The 18,909-nt window shown below is 42.6% G+C and overlaps 1 protein-coding gene across 1 annotated transcript in view; it reads right to left on the bottom strand.

Annotated features, from left to right (window-relative positions):
• FAM184B (family with sequence similarity 184 member B) overlaps nt 1-18,909 on the bottom strand; it is a 131,330-nt gene that overhangs the window by 8,868 nt on the left and 103,553 nt on the right. The window contains exon 8 of the mRNA XM_027104037.1: nt 5,789-5,895. Coding sequence (XP_026959838.1) covers nt 5,789-5,895 — 107 coding nt within the window. The remainder of the gene's footprint in view (nt 1-5,788; nt 5,896-18,909) is intronic.

Below are 18,909 nucleotides of genomic sequence, written 5' to 3'. Positions count from 1 at the left end.
ATTTCTCTGCTGAAATTCCCTATTTGTTCACTCATTATAACAATCTTTTCCTTTATGTCCCTGAACATAGCTCATACAACTGCTTTCAAGTCCTTGTCTGCTAATTCCAATATCTAGGTCATTTTCAGCTTTATTGCCTGGTCTTTTTCTTGATTACAGGTCGCACTGTTCTGCTTCCTTCCACGTCTCATAATGTTTTCATCAAATGCTCAATATTGTGGATAATACAATGTAGGGAGTCTGTATTATGAATTCCTTTCAAAAGTGTTTAGTTTTGTTATGACAGCCAGTTAAATTACTGAAGGCTCTTTCTGATCCTTTTATGCTTGGATTTGTCTTTTGTTAGAGCAGGTATATTTCAACATTATCCTTTGTTCTAGGGTGTGGCCCTTACCCTATAGGGTATGTTTCTTACTCCTAAAGTGTTACTTTTCTGAGGTCTCAACTAAATGCTCCGAGAGCTCAGAAAGGCTTTTTTATTCTGGCTGAGCTGAGACTCCAATGTCTGCTAGCATTGAATCTCTGGTATCTTCATTTTCCTCAGCACCATGGCAGCAGCACACTCCTAGGCCTCATGGAGTCTCATCTTGTACATGCTCACTCAAGCCCCTGGCAAGGACCTATAGAAAACCCTCATAGATTTCTGCCCTCTATCCCCCCCACATAGGATCCTCTCTTCCGGTATCCTACCTTACAAAGTCTAGCTGCTTTGGCAGCCCTGAGCCCTGACATCTGCCTGCTCAGCTCAGCTTGCCTCCAATTCTCTGCACTGTGGTTGGCACTGTCCCCAGGGAGAGAGACAGGAGCAAATGTGGGGTGATTATGGGATTCAACTCATGTTTCCCTTCTGAAGGACATGGTCCTTCTCTGCATATTGTCCTACTACTCAAAAGAGCTGTCTCATATATTTTGCTCAGTTTATAGTTGTTTACAGAAAGAGGGAAAGTCTAGTACCAGTTACCCTGTCATGCCTGGAAGTGGAAGTTTCAGTCCTTATTATTGAGTATTAAAGGAGAGAGTGACCTTGGAAAAGTAGAAAAACTGTGGAACTTCATGTGGCACATAAGAACAGCTGCCTTAAGTTGAGATGTAGTTAAAAGCGTGAGTTCTGGAGCCAGAGAAGCTATCATCTGGATCCTACCATCTACTGGCAGTGTAAGTAGATGGGCAAGTTACTTAACCTCTCTGTTCTTCAGTTTCCCTCATCTGTAAAATGAAGTACTTCAGGGACTTTGCGGGTGGTGCAGTGGCTAAGAATCCACCTGCCAATGCAGGGGACATGGGTTCGAGCCTTGGTCTGGGAAGATCCCACATGCCATGGAGCAACTAAGCCCGTGTGCCACAACTACTGAGCCTGCGCTCTAGAGCCCATAAGCCACAACTACTGAGCCCGCGTGCCACAACTACTGAAGCCCATGAGCCTAGAGCCCGTGCTCTGCAACAAGAGAAGCCACTGCAATGAGAAGCCTGCGCATCACAATGAAGAGTAGCCCCAGCTTGCCACAGCTAGAGAAAGCCCGCGTGCAGCAGCAAAGACCCAACGCAGGCATAAATAAATAAATAAATATTTTAAAAAATAAAATAAAATGAAGTACTTCAATAATGGTGTCTACCTAATGAAGATGAAATGGGTTAATCCAACACTCAGTAAATATTTATTATTTTCATCATCATCATTATTCCCTGGAACACCACTAATGGGAATTCCCCTCTCTTACTCCATTTTATTGCCCCAAATTCCCTCATATCCTAAAAACCTGATCTTATCCTACCATCTCTCACAAAGCAAGCCATAGCTAACTCTCCTGACTCCCCATACTCCCTTTGAAGTTGACTGTGACCTGCTACCCCCCACCTTAAATCAACAGCCACTGGAAAAGCCACCTCCCTCTTACAGCCACCATGCCAAAAGTTTCCTGACAAGCATCCTTCAAGGGGTTAACTACTGAATACACAGCCTCACCCCTTAAAGGAGCAAATGCGTTTGTTCTGTCCTGCAGCCTCTAACCTTGGATCTTTCTATTCCTTTCTCATCACTGCTTAGTCCTTACACTCCCACTAAAATCACTGTGGAAGAAGCTTACAGACCCCACACCTCCTCATTTTGTTCTATAGTTGAGGAACCCCTTTATCAATATAGCTATGTGGGAGAAAAAGACAAGTCTGTTGTGACCACCACTGCTGTTGCTCTGCCCAGCATCTTCTCCTTGGGGAAGCCTTTCCTCTTTCCATGTGGTCCTGTTTAGTCCACAGGGTTTGGGTGCAGCTAACTCTGCCCTCATCATTAGCTGGCCCCAGGGAAGGGCATGTGACACATACCTGGCCAATCAGAGCCAGGCATCTCCTTGGCCAGAAAGACTGGCTCAGAGATGCACATGTGCCCCAAGCAGGGCCCCTTAGAAAACTCTTTCAAATTCCTGCCAGTATTTTCACAGTAAAGATTATTTCTTTCCCTTTGGAATTGTGAGTTTTAAACAGGACAAGATTTGTGGATGCCAGTGGTAAGTGACAGTACCAGGATTTAGTCTGGAGGCCTGACTCCAGAGTCTGTGCTCTTTAACTTCTATGGTTCTACACCTCATAGATCCTGAGACAGAATCTGGGGGGACCTGTGGAAGTATTATTAGCTGAAGAGTTCACTGGACTACAGGGTACCCGACACTGCCACTGATATGATTTAGGAGTGTAGGCTCTGCTTCCTCAATGCTATAAGTGTTTCTGTCCCCTCAAAATTCATATTTTGAAGCCTATTGCCCAATATAATGGTATTAAGAAATGAGGCCTTTGGATTCTTTACAGACCTAGAACAAAAAAATCTTAAAATTTGTATGGATACACAAAAGATCCCAAATAGCCAAAGCGGTCTTGAGGGAAAAGAACGGAGCTGGAGGAATCAGATTCCCTGACTTCAGACTATACTACAAAGCTACAGTAATCAAGACAATATGGCACCGACACAAAAACAGAAATATAGATCAATGGAACAGGATAGAAAGCCCAGAGATAAACCCACACACCTATGGTCAACTAATCTATGACAAAGGAATAATGGAAATAAAAACAAAAATAAACAAATGGGACCTAATGAAACTTAAAAGCTTTTTCAAAACAAAGGAAACTACAAACAAGACGAAAAGACAATCCTCAGAATGGGAGAAAATATTTGCAAATGAATCAACGGACAAAGGATTAATCTCCAAAATATATAAACAGCTCATGCAGCTCCATATTAAAAAAACAAACAACTCAATCCAAAAATGGGCAGAAGACCTAAAGAGACATTTCTCCAAAGAAGACATACAGATGGCCAAGAAGCACATGAAAAGCTGCTCAACATCACTAATTATTAGAGAAATGCAAATCAAAACTACCATGAGGTATCACCTCACACCAGTCAGAATGGGCATCATCAGAAAATCTACAAACAATAAATGCTGGAGAGGGTGTGGAGAAAAGGGAACCCTCCTACACTGTTGGTGGGAATGTAAACTGATACATCCACTATGGAGAACAGTATGGAGGTTCCTTAAAAAACTAAAAACAGAACTACCATATGACCCAGCAATCCCACTATTGGGCACACACCCAGAAAAAAACATAATTCAAAAAGACACATGCACCCCAATGTTCATTGCAGCACTATTTACAATAGCCAGGACATGGAAGCAACCTAAGTGTCCAGACAGATGAGTGGATAAAGAAGATGTGGTACATATATACAATGGAATATTACTCAGCCACAAAAAGGAACGACATTGAGTCATTTGTAGAGACGTGGATGTATCTAGAGACTGTCATACAGAATGAAGTCAGAAAGAGAAAAACAAATATAGTATATTAATGCATATATGTGGAATGTAGAAAAATGGTACAATTTTTGCAGGGCAGAAACTGAGATACATATGTACAGAACAAACATATGGACACCAAAGCAGGAAAGTGGCGGTGGGGGGTGGTGGTGGGATGAACTGGGAGATTGGGATTGACATGTATACACTAATATGTATAAAATGGATAACTAATAAGAACCTGCTGTATAAAAAAATAAAATAAAATTCAATAAATAAATAAATAAATGTGAATACCCATTTAAAAAAAAGAAAAAAAGAAAAAGAAATGAGGGCTTTGGAAAGTGATTAGGTCATGAGGGTGAAACCTCCATGAATGGGATTAGTGCCTTTATAAAACAGACCCTAGAAAACTCCCTTGCCCTTCCACCTTGTGAAGACACAGTGAAAAGATGCCTTCTATAAGCTAGAAAGTGAGCCCTCACCAGACACAGAACCTGCCATCACCTTGACCTTCGATTTTCCAGCCTCCAGAACCGTAGAAATAAAGTTCTGTTGCTCATAAGCCACTGCTAAGCAGTCCGAATGGACTATGCCAACCAACTACTTGAAGAGCTGCCAGATGGTAGCATGGCTTCCATGTCATCTGTCAGGACCCCACACAGCCGTTGATTAGTGTGGGGCAGTGGATTATAACTATGGTGGCCTCAGAATCACCTGGGAAGCTTTCTCAAAAGACATAGGGCTGGGATGTACCCAGACCCACTGTATCAGAATCTTGTGAGGTGGTGTGACAGATCATTATTGTTCAGCAAATATTCACTCCCCTTCCTCTGCCTTGTGTGATGTTATGGATTGAATTGTGTCTCCCCAAATTTACATGTTGAAGCTCCAATCACCATTGGTGGTATTTGGAAATAAGGCCATGGGAAGTAACTAGGTCAGGCCAGTGGAGCCCTCATGGTGAGATTAGTGTCCTTATAAGAAGAGACACAAGAGAGACCTCCTCCCGCACTGTCTTCCACCTTTCTCTTCACCATGTGAGGACACAAGAAGAAGATGGCCACGTGCAAACCAGGAAGAGAGTTCTCACTAGGAACTGAATGGACCAGCACCTTGATCTTGGACTCCCCAGCCTCCAGAACTGTGAGACATAAACTTCTTCTGTTGTATGGTATTTTGTTATAGCAGCTCAAGCTAACTAAGACATGTGGCAAGCATATTCTCCTCTGCCTAGGGATATTAGTTTTGGTCATGTGACTTTCTTTGGCCGATGGAATGTGGGTAAAAATGAGAGAATGCAGTTCTGAGTGTAGGCTTTAAGAGGCACTGCATGTTTCCATCAGATTTTTTGAGTTTCCTCCCTTTACCATGACAACAACATGCCCTGGACGGGCTAATCCATCAGTCTCAGTCCCAGCATGGGAAGGCATCTGAGCAGACTTAAACTCTACCCATGGTTTGGGGCAGAGCAATAACAGCTGACTCTCAGTCAGGAGCCAAGCTCATAAAAATAGCAGAGCTTGGCAGAGCCAAGAATAAAGATAGCTGACCTATGAGCTAAAACCACCGATATTTGGGGAATGTTGGTTACAACAGCAAAAGCTGACTAATATAGGTGATAAAGGTGGGAGATTTCCACTCAGTGACTAAGCTCCCTCATCTCCCTTACTTAGTTAAGAACACTTGGAAGAATAGGGAGCAGAGGTTTGGGGCCAGTCCAGGTCTGTCTGAATTTGGGGCAGTTTATTAACCCTTTTGAGTTTCAGGTTCTTAATATACAAAAGGGTCCCTCTGGGTTGTTGTGACAATTAAATACGATAATTCAGGTAAAGTCCATAGCTGTGCTGGAGGCATACAAGACATGTCTGTTCCCTCCCTAAGCATCATGCAGGGGGCGGTGATAAACACGTGAGGACAGAATGAATGAATGAATGAATCCTTCCAAGTCTGAGTCCTCATTCACTGGAGCCCTCAGAAGCCTGCCTGTCCTCCTGTACCTTTCCTCTTCATCGCTGTTGGTTCCTTCTTCAGCTGCTAACTTATCTTGAAACTCTTCTCCTCTGCGCAGAGTCTGAGAGGGTTCATTCGGCCTCAAGCACGGATCCTAAGGCAAAAACAGTTGCAAGATGAGACGAAGTACAGTTCTCTGAGTCAACTTGTGGTTTATCAAACCAGAGGGTGGAGGAGAAAGAGCCCCCTGCAATCCAGTGGCAGTGCCCAGCTCGCAGGCCTGTGCTGATTCAGTGCTGAGCCCCCTGCCTTGCTTAGGAGCAGTGTCAGCCCTTATCCCTGTGTCCTGTTTCCAGTCTACCAAGCATGTCAAACAGCTGACGAAATTAAACCGCGGAGCGAGGAAGTAGCTTGTCCACGGTTCCCACCAGTGGGGAGTGGAAATGAAATGCCATTGGGGAATCTGACCCTGCTGTGGGGATCTGAGAACAGTGCCAGCAACAGCCACTGGTCTGTAAGTGGGAGCAACTGGTATTATTATTATACGCATTTTACAGGTGGCAGTCTGCTACATCCTATCACACAGGATCAGAAAACCTGGAACTTGCCCAGAAGCTTCGAGAAATGGGGTATGGTGGGAGGACAATATGGAAACCATGAGGTAATCATGAGGCTTCGGAATTTTCTATGAGGTTGAATTTGTCTGTTATCATTTCCCCTTTCTGCAGAGATAGAAAGGTGAAGACTTTCTTATTTTGATTCTTCTACTTGTTACAGTAACCACTGTCCATGGAAAACAGGGTAAGACAGGCTAGGACAGATTTCTTTGTTGAGAAATCTCATTAGATAATAATAAATTGCAACCTGGGCTTCCTGCTAACTATGTGCCTGGCCTTGAGCCAGTCTTGTCTGTTTTTTCTGGACCTGAGCTTCATCAGCTGTAAAACAAAGGGGTTGGTGACATCTGTGGTTTTCAAACTGTGCTCCAACCCTGGGAGATGCCCTCGGGGGTGAGAGGGACAAAGCTGAGGCTGGAAGATGGGGCCTTGGGCTCCCCTCCCCACTTGACACAGAATGAAACTGCTTTGGTTGCCTTCCATGTACTCTAATGTCTATGAAAGGCCACCAGTGTCAAGGCCAATGATGACCTCCACGTTGCCAAATCCAATGGTCACTCCTCGGGCCTCAGCTAACGGGACCTCTCTGCAGAACTGGAAATATCTGATCACTCCCTCCTCCATGCAGCCCCCTCTCCTGGGTTTCCGCCTCTCTTGCAGCTGCTCCTTTTCGGTCTCCTCTGCTAAAACCTCCTCCTCCCCTGCCCTAGACCTCAGTCCTTGGACTTCTCTTTTCTCTCTCACTCCCTAGTGTCTCATCTAATTCCATGGATACTGATGACAAACAAATTTATCTCTATTTCCAAGTTTCCCCCTAAAGTCTGGACTTGTATATCCAACTGCCCTCCAGATATCTCTTGGATGCTTAATAAGCTTCTCAAAACTGTCACACGTCCAGAACTGAACACTTGGTCTCACTTCCTCCAAACGACAAGCACGTACCTGCTACAGGGCCTTTGCACTGGGTGTTTCCGCTGCCTGCAATGCTCTACCCTGTGATATTTATGTGCTTCCTCACTTCAGTCACCACCACCAAGAATCTTTCCCTTGTTTAAAGCTTGGGCTCTGGCAGCAGACTGCCTATGTTTAAATCCCAGTTCTTCTTATTGATGAGGTAACTTTGGGAAAATTACTTAGGTTGTCGTGAGGATTAAATGCATGTAAATGTAAACGAATGTAACATCCTTGGAACAGTATTAGCTACACAGTAAGTACTCAAAATAACATTCCCCAGGATTATTCTCTGACTACCCTTCTCTAAAATAACACCCCCTCTCACTTTCTTTTTCCCACCTTGCTGTACGACCTCACTGTTTGTTTTCCGGTGACGTTAATTGTCTACTTTTTTATTCTGGTTCCCTCACTGGAAGGTAAGCCCCATGAGGGCAGGGACTCTGCTCTGTTTCACCATTGTTTTCCTGGTTCCGAGGACAGTGTGTGGCACGTGGTTACGCTCGGTAAACATGACATAAATAAACCCAAATAACTCATGGGCCACTCTAGGACAGCAGGAGGACCATTTTCTCCCACACTCACCCCACGCTCCCATCACGTCCCCTGGGGGCAACAGCTGGGACTAACTGCACTTCTCGTGAGAAATCTGCAGGGCACGCGGCTGGAAGGTGTGGGTGTAGGGATGGCTGTGGCCCAAACTTTGGGTGTCTTCCAGCTCTGCTCAGGAGCCCTTAGTGCCTTCATAATTCTTAAGTTCTGAGAACTTTGTGGTGTCTCTAAGTAGGACAAAATCTTGATCCCATGTTGGACCCCTCCGAAGAATCAGGGTGGTGGGGCATTTGGGAAGTGACTGTCCACCCCTGCTCAGAGGACCTGTCCAGAGTGCCCAGCAGCACAGCTTGTTAGACGCTAAGGGGCCATTCTGCCTCCACAGCCATTCTACCTAAGCCCTTGTCTTCCCTTTGCGGGTGATGTGTTCTGAGCCAACGTAGTTAAGTCAGAGCTACATTTCCCAGGATTCCCTTCCCTGCATATTCTGGGCCAGCTGACTTTGTGCAAGGTCTGGAAGATGAGCACAAAGCAGCAGGCTTTATCTTTCTAAGCCTCTGGATGCCTGATGCAGGGCGCCAGGGGTGGCTGGAGCTCACGCGCACCGTCACCAATCTGCTGGCTCAGCTTGGTGGACCGGGCAGTTTGGGAGCTCTCAGCTCTTCTGCCTCCTGCTGGACCATCCCTAGGCTTCTCCGTGTCCTGGCCCAAGGGCATGTTTGGCTCTACGATGAAGGATGCCAGACTCTCCCACAGGTCACACGTATCACCAAAGCTGGAGCTTCGTCAGCCTCAGAAACTGACACTGTTCCAGCTCAGTTTCAGGGTTGTATTCGCCCTTGGTCTTCCCCATTCTACATCTGTCCTTCTTTCCTTCTGGCTGCCTGCCCTGCTTTAGGCCCACTTTAAGCCCCACACCAGATTCCGGAGCAACAGTTGAACATAAAGTATTTAGCTGGCTCCCACAATTATGTCAGGTTATTTCCCAAAAGGAATTCCATATTCTATATCATTTCTAGTAATTTGTTCCTCTGGTCAAACCCTAACTGATGCACACTCTTTAATCTCCAGACCCCACTTATCCTTCAAAGCTCTACTCAACTGTCACTTCCTCCATGAAGCCTTCACAATCTCTTTTGTTGCAATTACCCTCTTTCTTCTCAAAGTTCCCATAACAGTTATTTTGGTACCATAATTTGTTCACAATATTTAGTGGTCATTTACTACGTTCCAGGCACTGTTCCAGGACACAGCAATAAATGAAACAGACAAAAGTTTTTCTGCTTTGTATTAGTTATAGAAGTGTTCTCTCTCTCCCATCCTGGAAGATAAATGAGGGTAAAAGTAATCCCAGATATAGTTTTCAAATTGTTATAAGTCCTACAGCCAGTAACTAAGAACGTTCAGCATGGCCATTTTCCATTGCCTGAATCCTCTCTCTTCAGTGTTTGTAACTGGACACTGAAGTCTAACTGGTTGACATGCTCTAGGTGCAGGACCCAGTGAGTCTGGTTCATTGTTGTGCACTTTCAAAAATGATGTCACTGACCAGCTTACAACCTCCACGTGGACCTGAGGCTAAAAGGACCACCTTTGCCTTGTACTTTCAGGTATTTTGGGCATTGAATTATCTTGGAGCTCTCCAATTCTTATAAAGCCCAGAAGCAAAGATCATAATCTAAGCAAAAGAGCTTTGTGAGACGACTGTTATAAACACATGTTCTGTATAACGTGGGGAAAATTGCACAGTAAATATGGAACAACAAAAAAAATCAGAATAGCATAATACTATACTATAAATACATGATGACCAAAGTTAATTAGGTCCAGGTTTCAAAAGGAAAATGGAAGGTTACAAGGAAATTTTAGTAAAAAGAAAGCACAAAATATGTGGCCAAAACAATCTAAATGGTACCAGTAATCACAATAAATAAGAATTGGCTCAATTCAACATGAACATCTCTACCCTGGTAAAAGGAATCATTCACTAAAAAGCTCTAATAATGAAATTGTAGACACCTAACAACAGAGACTGAAAACATAAGGCAAAATGTACAGAAATGTAGGGAGAAATAAGCAAATTTATAGTGGGAGATTTTAATGCATACCTCTCAGAGACTCATACATCAGGTACACAAAATGAGCTAGGATAGGCAAGATTTGAACAAGATTAAGAAGCTAAGCCTAATAGCTAAAAAAGAATAGTAATCACTGCTGATGTTTATATGATGCTTAGTGTGCACCAGGCCCTCAACTCTCTGAGGTGTGAATCATTCCATTTTAAAGGTGATGAAACTGAAGCAGGAGAGGATATGTACCTTGCCCTAGGTCATACAGTGAATATAGCACAGAACTAGAATTCAAATATATAAACTTTAACAACCAAACTGAGACTACTTCTTTGCTCTCACATAGGAAACATTAAAAAAAACTGACCCCACAGCAGGCTACAAAGCAAATCTCAACATAGTTCAGAGTGTTGACATTCTACAGACCATATTATCTAATGACAATGCAATAAAATTAGAAAACAATAAGAAAGTAGGTTTAAAAATGAGACAAACTTCAAAACTCTGGGATACAGCTAAAGATATATACTTAGAGGGAAATTCATAGCCTTAAATGTATTTATTAGAGAACATTTAAGAAGTTAGATAAAGGATAACATAATAAACCTGAAGTAAGTAGAAGGAAAGAGGTATGAAAGACAAAATTAATGACATAGAAAAAGATAGATCTGACCAACATACCTGAAAGCTGGCTTTTTGAAAAGACACATCAAACGTGTAGTAAGACTGATCAAGGAAAAAGGGAGAAGGAACTTAAAGCAACATGAATAATTGGCAAATATCTCACAACAGTTATTATGGAGATGAAAAAGAAGTTCAAATGTACTCTGAGCCACTGTGAAGACCATGAAAGAGAATGTGCAGGATATAATTTCTGGGCTACCTTATCGACCACTGATATATCCTGGGCAGGAGTCCAGAAACAGGAGAGGATGGAAAATGCTTAAAAAGGCTGATGATGCACTCGGATGACTACACCAGCCCCCCACTACATAGCATTCATCCATTTCCATACATTAACTCATGGATGCCTGCAACTCAGTGAGGTGGGCAGGAAAGACACCTCCATCCTTGTGTTATAGAGCAGGATCTAAAATCAGAGAAGTCTAGCGACTTGTCTCAGGTCACACAGCCACTGGAGAACAGCACAGGACTGGACTCCTGGGTCGTCCCACTACCATTCGTGTCATTCCACGTGACCGCACTGGCACTCGGCTATGCCGTTAGCATGATCGCCAGCTGCCAGTGTCAGGGCCTAACTGGGTGAGTTCAAACTGGGTGGTACAAAAGTGCTGCTGAGAAGTATCTAAAAAGAGACACTCAAAATCAACCTGAGAGATGAAGGCTGTTTCCCAAATCAACAGGGAGGTAAACTCGGTAATCTTTTCTGTTTCTGTTCAGTTGTTTCCAGCCCCCATGACACCAGAGACAAGAGCATCCTTCCTCCCAAAAGGGAGATGAATCCTCCCCCTCCCCGCAAGTGACTGAAGGACCCCAGTGTTCTAAGTCATCCTCTGGCCAAGGTTAATTTTTGAAGGTGTTCCTAATCTAACTCAGAATGGCACCCTCAGTCCCATTCATTCAGTTGTCATGTCATGGATCAGTTAATGTACAAGGAAGTGTAAACAGCTGCCTCATTCAGGTACGTTAAGTGCTGGAAGGATAAAGATTAATGAGATACAGTTCTTGATTTCAACAAACTAATGGTTCAGCAGAGGGGACCAACAGACCATATAAATGGCAAAAACATTCCCTTCCTTCACCCACCCTCCTTCTGTACTTGGTGTTTTGGGTCAAAGTGCATCATTCAAAAGGAGCTGGGATGCCATCTGAATATTTCTCAAACGGACTTGACCATGGAAATGAACAGTTGGCTAAAAGAGCACTTTCAAGCCCGCCAATACTCATTTCTCTGAATTCCAAATGGAGCGGACTCTCCAACCTCCCTTTTCTGTTTGTCTGCTTGCGATCCCAGTGAGTTCCTCCCAGGACCAACCCTGAGCCACCCTCGGTGTATCCTGAGTTAACTGCCCCTAATTCACACTCTTGGGTTCCCCATCAGGCATTTCTCAGGTTCTGCCCAGGGCTCTCTCCATTGTTAAAGTGTGCACAGAAAAATAAATAACTCTGCTTCTCCTCCAACCATCCACTGCAAAAGCCTCCTCCCAACTCCCCCCAAGCAAATGGCTGGTTATTTTAAACCCACGTTCACATTAGGTCTTCATCTTTCATCTTCTAGGCAATGAACCTCACCTAGCTTGTTTCTATTTTAAAGGAATACCCATGCACAGGAAATCTCCTGGAAGGAAATATTGAAAATCATTCTCAAGTTCATTTGACAATCTTTCAAAAGTAGCATTACGTACATCTTAAAATAGAACACCTAATGCAATGGGGTTTTGCTGAAATGATTACAGGGGACTGTAATAGATACTACAAAGTCACCTTACATTTATAGACTCTATAACAGTTTTGAAAAGTGCCTTCATGTGCTTTCTTCTGTTCATTACAAGTCTCTGGAGGGGTGGAGGGCAGGGACTATCACTGCCACGTTACTAATGAGAAGCGGTATGGAATCGTGGTTTGGGCCCTGGTGCTGCTCGTTGGGCCTCAGTCTCCCTATCTGTAAAGCAAGGATAATAATAACACTTGCCTTGGGACTTCCCTGGTGGACCAGTGGCTAAGACTCTGCACTCCCAGTGCAGGGGGCCCGGGTTTGATCCCTGATCAGGGAACTAGATCCCACATGCCGCAACTAAGAGTTCCCATGCTGCAACGAAGATCCCGCGTGCAAAGATCCCACGTGCCACGACTAAGACCCGGCATGGGCCAAATTAAAAAATAAATAAATAAATAACACTTGCCTCATAGGGTTGTTGTGGGACTGTGTACTGCACTACATTATTGGTACTTGATCTATGTTTGCCACTAGGAGTAGGAGGAAACTGATCTCAGAGAGATAATTACATAATATTTACTTCCTGCATTTGAAATGGAGCTCTCCAAGGACCAGGACTGGGCCTCACTCACCCTGGCATCCAGCCCTGTGCCTTGCACAGTGATAGCACTCATAAATACTTGTTGAGGCGAAATGACTTGACTAATAATGACCACAAATGACTCTCCTTTTTCTTCTGGAGACGGTGCAGGCAGGGATCTATGAAAACTTTGCCCCTTCTCTGCCCCCGGTTCACTGTGACCCAGGTACCAGAAACTTCCAGAAAAAAAGTTTCCTTTAGAATTACCAAGACTGACATGGCTTTCTGAAAACCAATGAAGAACATTGTGAACCTAAGAGAATCAAGGAGACTAGACATCAGAGACCAGGACAAACGGCTCAGTGGAGTCTCAGCTGTCTATGATGGGGACAGAGCCATACCCAGGGTTGGCAACCCTCCCTCTTCATATTCTGGGGGTGGAGTGAAAAGTCTGCTCTCAGTTGGCCTTATTATTTATATCTCTCTTGACTCACTGAAATGCTTTGGCAGAACAGCAAAGAACAACCTTTGTCGCGTCCCACGTGGGTACAGGGTTCACCACACTGCAGTGTGCTGCTCACACACCTTCTGCATGAGCCTGGACTTTGCACCTCCAGGGCCTCAGCGAAGGTTTGACTCGCTTGGCTGGTATAGAGTTGGCTTGCCAAAAATATCTGAATTAAATGATAAATGTTCTCTGATTGATCAAGTTCAGAAAGTTGTGTAACCTGCTGTGTTGGCAAGGTTGTGGGGAAACAGGCACTTGCACGTGCTGCCATGGGGGTACACTGACAACCTTGATGGAAGGCAATGCAGCAAATCTATCAAAGTTAAAGCCACTCATACCGCTGGACCCAGCAAATGCTACGATGGTAAGAGTTAGCACCTACTGAGCATTTACACGTGCTGGGTGCTGTTTTCATCACTACTTATATATTAATTCCTTTAGTCCTCACAAAAACCCTGGGAGGTAGGTACTATCATCAGACCCATTTTGCAGGCGAAGAAGCTCAAGCAAAGAGACTTCAAATCAATTGTCCAAGATTCTTTAGCCAGTAAGAAACCAGGCGTCAGGTTCCGGGGACAGCTCGCTTAACCACTATGCTACACTGTATCCCTCTACAGTGTTATCCATTTAAGTATTATCTATAGTGAAAAATTAGAAACAAACCAAAAAATTCATCATAAGGGAAAAGGTACATGTATTACAGTTTTTCTGTTCAAGGGAACACTAGACAGTTGCTCTTTTTTTAAAAAAAATGAAGTTGATATGGAAGTGTACTACTGTGTTACAATCACCAAGCTATAAAAATTTAAGTTTAGAAAAAAGCAGAGTGAAGGAGAGAATTCTATCATTTTCAGAAGAAAATAATATATCCAAAATGATGCCTGCATATGCACCATATGAAAGGAGATACAAGAAGGGGTAAAACAAGATAAGACAGGGAACTGGGGGAGGGGGCACACTTTTCACTGTATACCTTTATGCACCTTATGAATTCTGTGCTTTGTAGGTAGGTTATCTTTTTGAAAAGAAAACTCAGTTTAAAAGAACAGACTAGGAGATTGGTTCAAGATGGCAGAGCAGAAGGACGTGTGCTCTCTCCCTCTTGCAAGAGCACCGGAATCACAACTAACTGCTGAACAATCATCAACAGTAAGATACTGGAACTTACCAAAAAAGATACTCCACATCCAAAGACAAAGGAGAAGCTGCAATGAGACAGTAGGAAGGGCGCCATCACAATAAAATCAAATCCCATAACCGCTGGGTGGGTGACTCACAAACTGGAGAACAATTATACCACAGAAGTCCGCCCACTGGAGTGAAGGTTCTGAGCCCCACGTCAGGCTCCCCAACCTGGGGGTCTGGCAATGGGAGGAGGAATTCCCAGAGAATCAGACTTTGAAGGCTAATAGGATTTGATTTCAGGACTTGGACAGGACTGGGGGAAAGAGAGACTCCACTCTTGGAGGGTACACACAAAGTGTGCGCATCAGGACCCAGGGGGAAGGAGCAGTGACCCCATAGGAGACTGAACCAGACCTACCTGCTAGTGTTGGAGAGTCTCCTGCAGAGGCGGGAGGTGGCTGTGGCTCACCGCAGGGACAAGGACACTGGCAGCAGAAGTTCCGGGAAGTACTGATTGGCGTGAGCCCTCCCAGAGTCCACCATTAGCCCCACCAAAGAGCCCGGGTAGGCTCCAGTGCTGGGTCCCCTCAGGCCAAACAACCAACAGGGAGGGAACTCAGCTCCACTTGTCAACAGACAAGCAGATTAAAGTTTTACTGAGCTCTATCCACCAGAGCAACACCCAGTTCTACCCACCACCAGTCCCTCCCAGCAGGAAACTTGCACAAGCCTCTTAGATAACCTCATCCACCAGAGGGCAGACAGCAGAAGCAAGAAGAAACACAATCCAGCAGCCTGTGGAACGAAAACCATGTTCACAGAAAGATAGACAAAATGAAAAGGCAGAGGACTATGTACCAGATGAAGGAACAAGATAAAACCCCAGAAAAACAATTAAATGAAGTGGAGATAGGCAACATTCCAGAAAAAGAATTCAGAATAATGATAGTGAAGATCGTCCAGGACCTCGGAAAAAGAATGGAGGCAAAGATCGAGAAGATACAAGAAATGTTTAACAAAGACCTAGAAGAATTAAAGAACAAACACCTAGAAGAATTAAATAAACAGAGATGAACAATACAATAAATGCAATGAAAAATACACTAGAAGGAATCAATAGCAGAATAACTGAGGCAGAAGAACGGATAAGTGATCTGGAAGACAGAATGGTGGAATTCACTGCCACAGAACAGAATAAAGAAAAAAGGATGAAAAGAAATGAAGACAGCCTAAGAGACCTCTGGGAGAACATTAAACGCACCAACATTCACATTATAGGGGTCCCAGAAGGAGAAGAGAGAGAGAAGGGACCTGAGAAAATATTTGAAGAGATTATAGTCAAAAACTTCCCTAACATGGGAAAGGAAATAGCCACCTAAGTCCAGGAAGCACAGAGAGTCCCAGGCAGGATAAACCCAAGGAGAGACACATAGTAATCTAACTGACAAGAATTAAAGACAAAGAAAAATTATCAAAAGCAACAATGGAAAGATGACAAATAACATACAAGGGAACTCCCATAAGGTTAACAGCTGATTTCTTAGCAAAAACTCTACAAGCCAGAAGGGAGTGGCACAATATATTTAAAGTGATGAAAGGGAAGAAACTACAACCAAGATTACTCTACCTGGCAAGGATCTCATTCAGATTTGATGGAGAAATCAAAAGCTTTAGAGACAAGCAAAAGCTAAGAGAATTCAGCACCACCAAACCAGCTCTACAACAAATGCTAAAGGACCTTCTCTAGGCAGGAAACACAAGAGAAGCAAAGGACCTACAAAAACAAACTGAAAACAATTAAGAAAATGGTAATAGGAACATACATATCGATAATTACCTTAAATGTGAATGGATTAAATGCTCCAACCAAAAGACACAGGCTTGCTGAATGGATATAAAAACAAGACCCAAATATATGCTATCTACAAGAGACCCACTTCAGACCTAGGGACACATACAGACTGAAAGTGAGGGGATGGAAAAAGATATTCCATGCAAATGGAAATCTAAAGAAAGCTGGAGTAGCAATACTCATATAAGATAAAATGACTTTAAAATAAAGAATGTTACAAGAGACAAGCAAGGACACCACATAATAACCAAGGGATCAATCCAAGAAGAAGATGTAACAATTCTAAATATATATACACCCAACATAGGAGCATCTCAATACATAAGGCAAATGCCAACAGCTATAAAAGAGGAAATAGACAGTAACACAATAATAGTGGGGGACTTTAACACCTCGCTTACACCAATGGACAGATCATCCAGACAGAAAATTAATAAGAAAACACAAACTTTAAATGACACAATAGACCAGATATATTTAACTGATATATATGGGACATTCCATCCAAAACCAGCAGATTACACTTTCTTCTCAAGTGCACACAGAACATTCTCCACGATAGATCATATCTTGGGTCAACAAATCAAGCCTTGGTAAATTTAAGAAAACTGAAATCATATCAAGCATCTTTTCTGAGCACAATGCTATGAGATTAGAAATCAATTACAGGGGGAAAAAAACATAAAAAAACACACACACACATGGAGGCTAAACAATACATTACTAAATAACCAAGAGATCACCAAAGAAATCAAAGAGGAAATCAGAAAATACCTAGAGACAAATGACAACAAAAACACGATGATCCAAAACCTATGGGATGCAGCAAAAGCAGTTTAAGAGGGAAATTTATAGCAATACAATCCTACCTCAAGAAACAAGAAAAATCTCAAATAAACAATCTAAACTTACACCTAAAGGAACTAGAGAAAGAAGAAAAAACAAAACCCAAAGTTAGCAGAAGGAAAGAAATCATAAAGATCAGAGCAGAAATAAATGAAATAGAAACAAAGAAAATAATAGCAAAGATCAATAAAACTAAAAGCTGGTTCTTTGAGAAGATAAACAAAATTGATAAACCTTTAGCCAGACTCATCAAGAAAAAGAGGGAGAGGACTCAAATCAATAAAATTAGAAATGAAAAAGGAGAAGTTACAATGGACAGCACAGAAATACAAAGCATCATAAGAGACTACTACAAGCAACTCTATGCCAATAAAATGGAAGAAATAGACAAATTCTTGGAAAGGTATAACCTTCCAAGATTGAACCAGGAAGAAACAGAAAATATGAAAAAACCAATCACAAGTAATGAAATTGAAACTGTGATTAAAAATCTTCCAACAAACAAAAGTTCAGGACCAGATGGCTTCACAGGTGAATTCTCTCAGACATTTAGAGAAGAGCTAACAGCCATCCTTCTCAAACTCTTCCAAAAAACTGCAAAGGAAGGGACACTTCCAAACTCATTCTATGAGGCCACCATCACCCTGATACCAAAACCAGAAAAAGATACTACAAAAAAAGAAAATTACAGACCAATATTACTGATTAATATAGATGCAAAAATCCTCAACAAAATACTAGCAACAGAATCCAACAACACATTAAAAGGATCATACACCATGATCAAGTGGGATTTATCCCAGGGATGCAAGGATTCTTCAATATACGCAAATCAATCAATGTGATACACCATATTAACAAATAGAAGAATAAAAACCATATGATCATCTCAATAGTTGCAGAAAAAGCCTTTGACCAAATTCAACACCCATTTATCATAAAAACTCTCCAGAAAGTGGACACAGAGGGAACCTACCTCAACATAATGAACGCCATATACAGCAAACCCATAGCAAACATCATTCTCAATGGTGAAAAACTGAAAACATTTCCTCTAAGATCAGGAACAAAACAAGGATGTCCACTCTCGCCACTATTATTCAACATAGTTTTGGAAGTCCTAGCCACAGCAATCACAGAAGAAAAAGAAATAAAAGGAATCCAAATTGGAAAAGAAGAAGTAAAACTGTCACTGTTTGCAGATGACATGATACTCTACATAGAGAATCCTAAAGATGCCACCAGAAAACTATGAGAGCTAATCAATGAATTTGGTAAAGTTTCAGGATACAAAATTAATGTACAGAAATCTCTTGCATTCCTATACACTAACAATGAAAGATCAGAAAGAGAAATTAAGGAAACAATCCCATTCACCACTGCAACAAAAAGAATAAAATACTTAGGAATAAACCTACCTAAGGAGGTAAAAAACCTGTACTCAGAAAAGTATAAGACACTGATGAAAGAAACTAAAGATGACACAAACAGATGGAGAGATATACCATGTTCTTGGACTGGAAGAATCAATATTGTGAAAATGACTATACTACCCAAAGCAATCTAAATATTGACCTACGTCAATATTACCAGCACATAGAGTCTTTTTCCTCCTTATCTGGCATTGCCTTCTGCTCTCTTGGCTTTCTTCCAAGACTCCATGTAGTGGC

The sequence above is a fragment of the Aethalodelphis obliquidens genome, unplaced genomic scaffold (genome assembly GCF_003676395.1).
Source record: "Aethalodelphis obliquidens isolate GAN/ISIS:26980383/991018 unplaced genomic scaffold, ASM367639v1 scaffold6, whole genome shotgun sequence".
NCBI lineage: Eukaryota > Metazoa > Chordata > Mammalia > Artiodactyla > Delphinidae > Aethalodelphis > Aethalodelphis obliquidens.
This window is presented reverse-complemented; position numbering and strand designations above follow the sequence as displayed.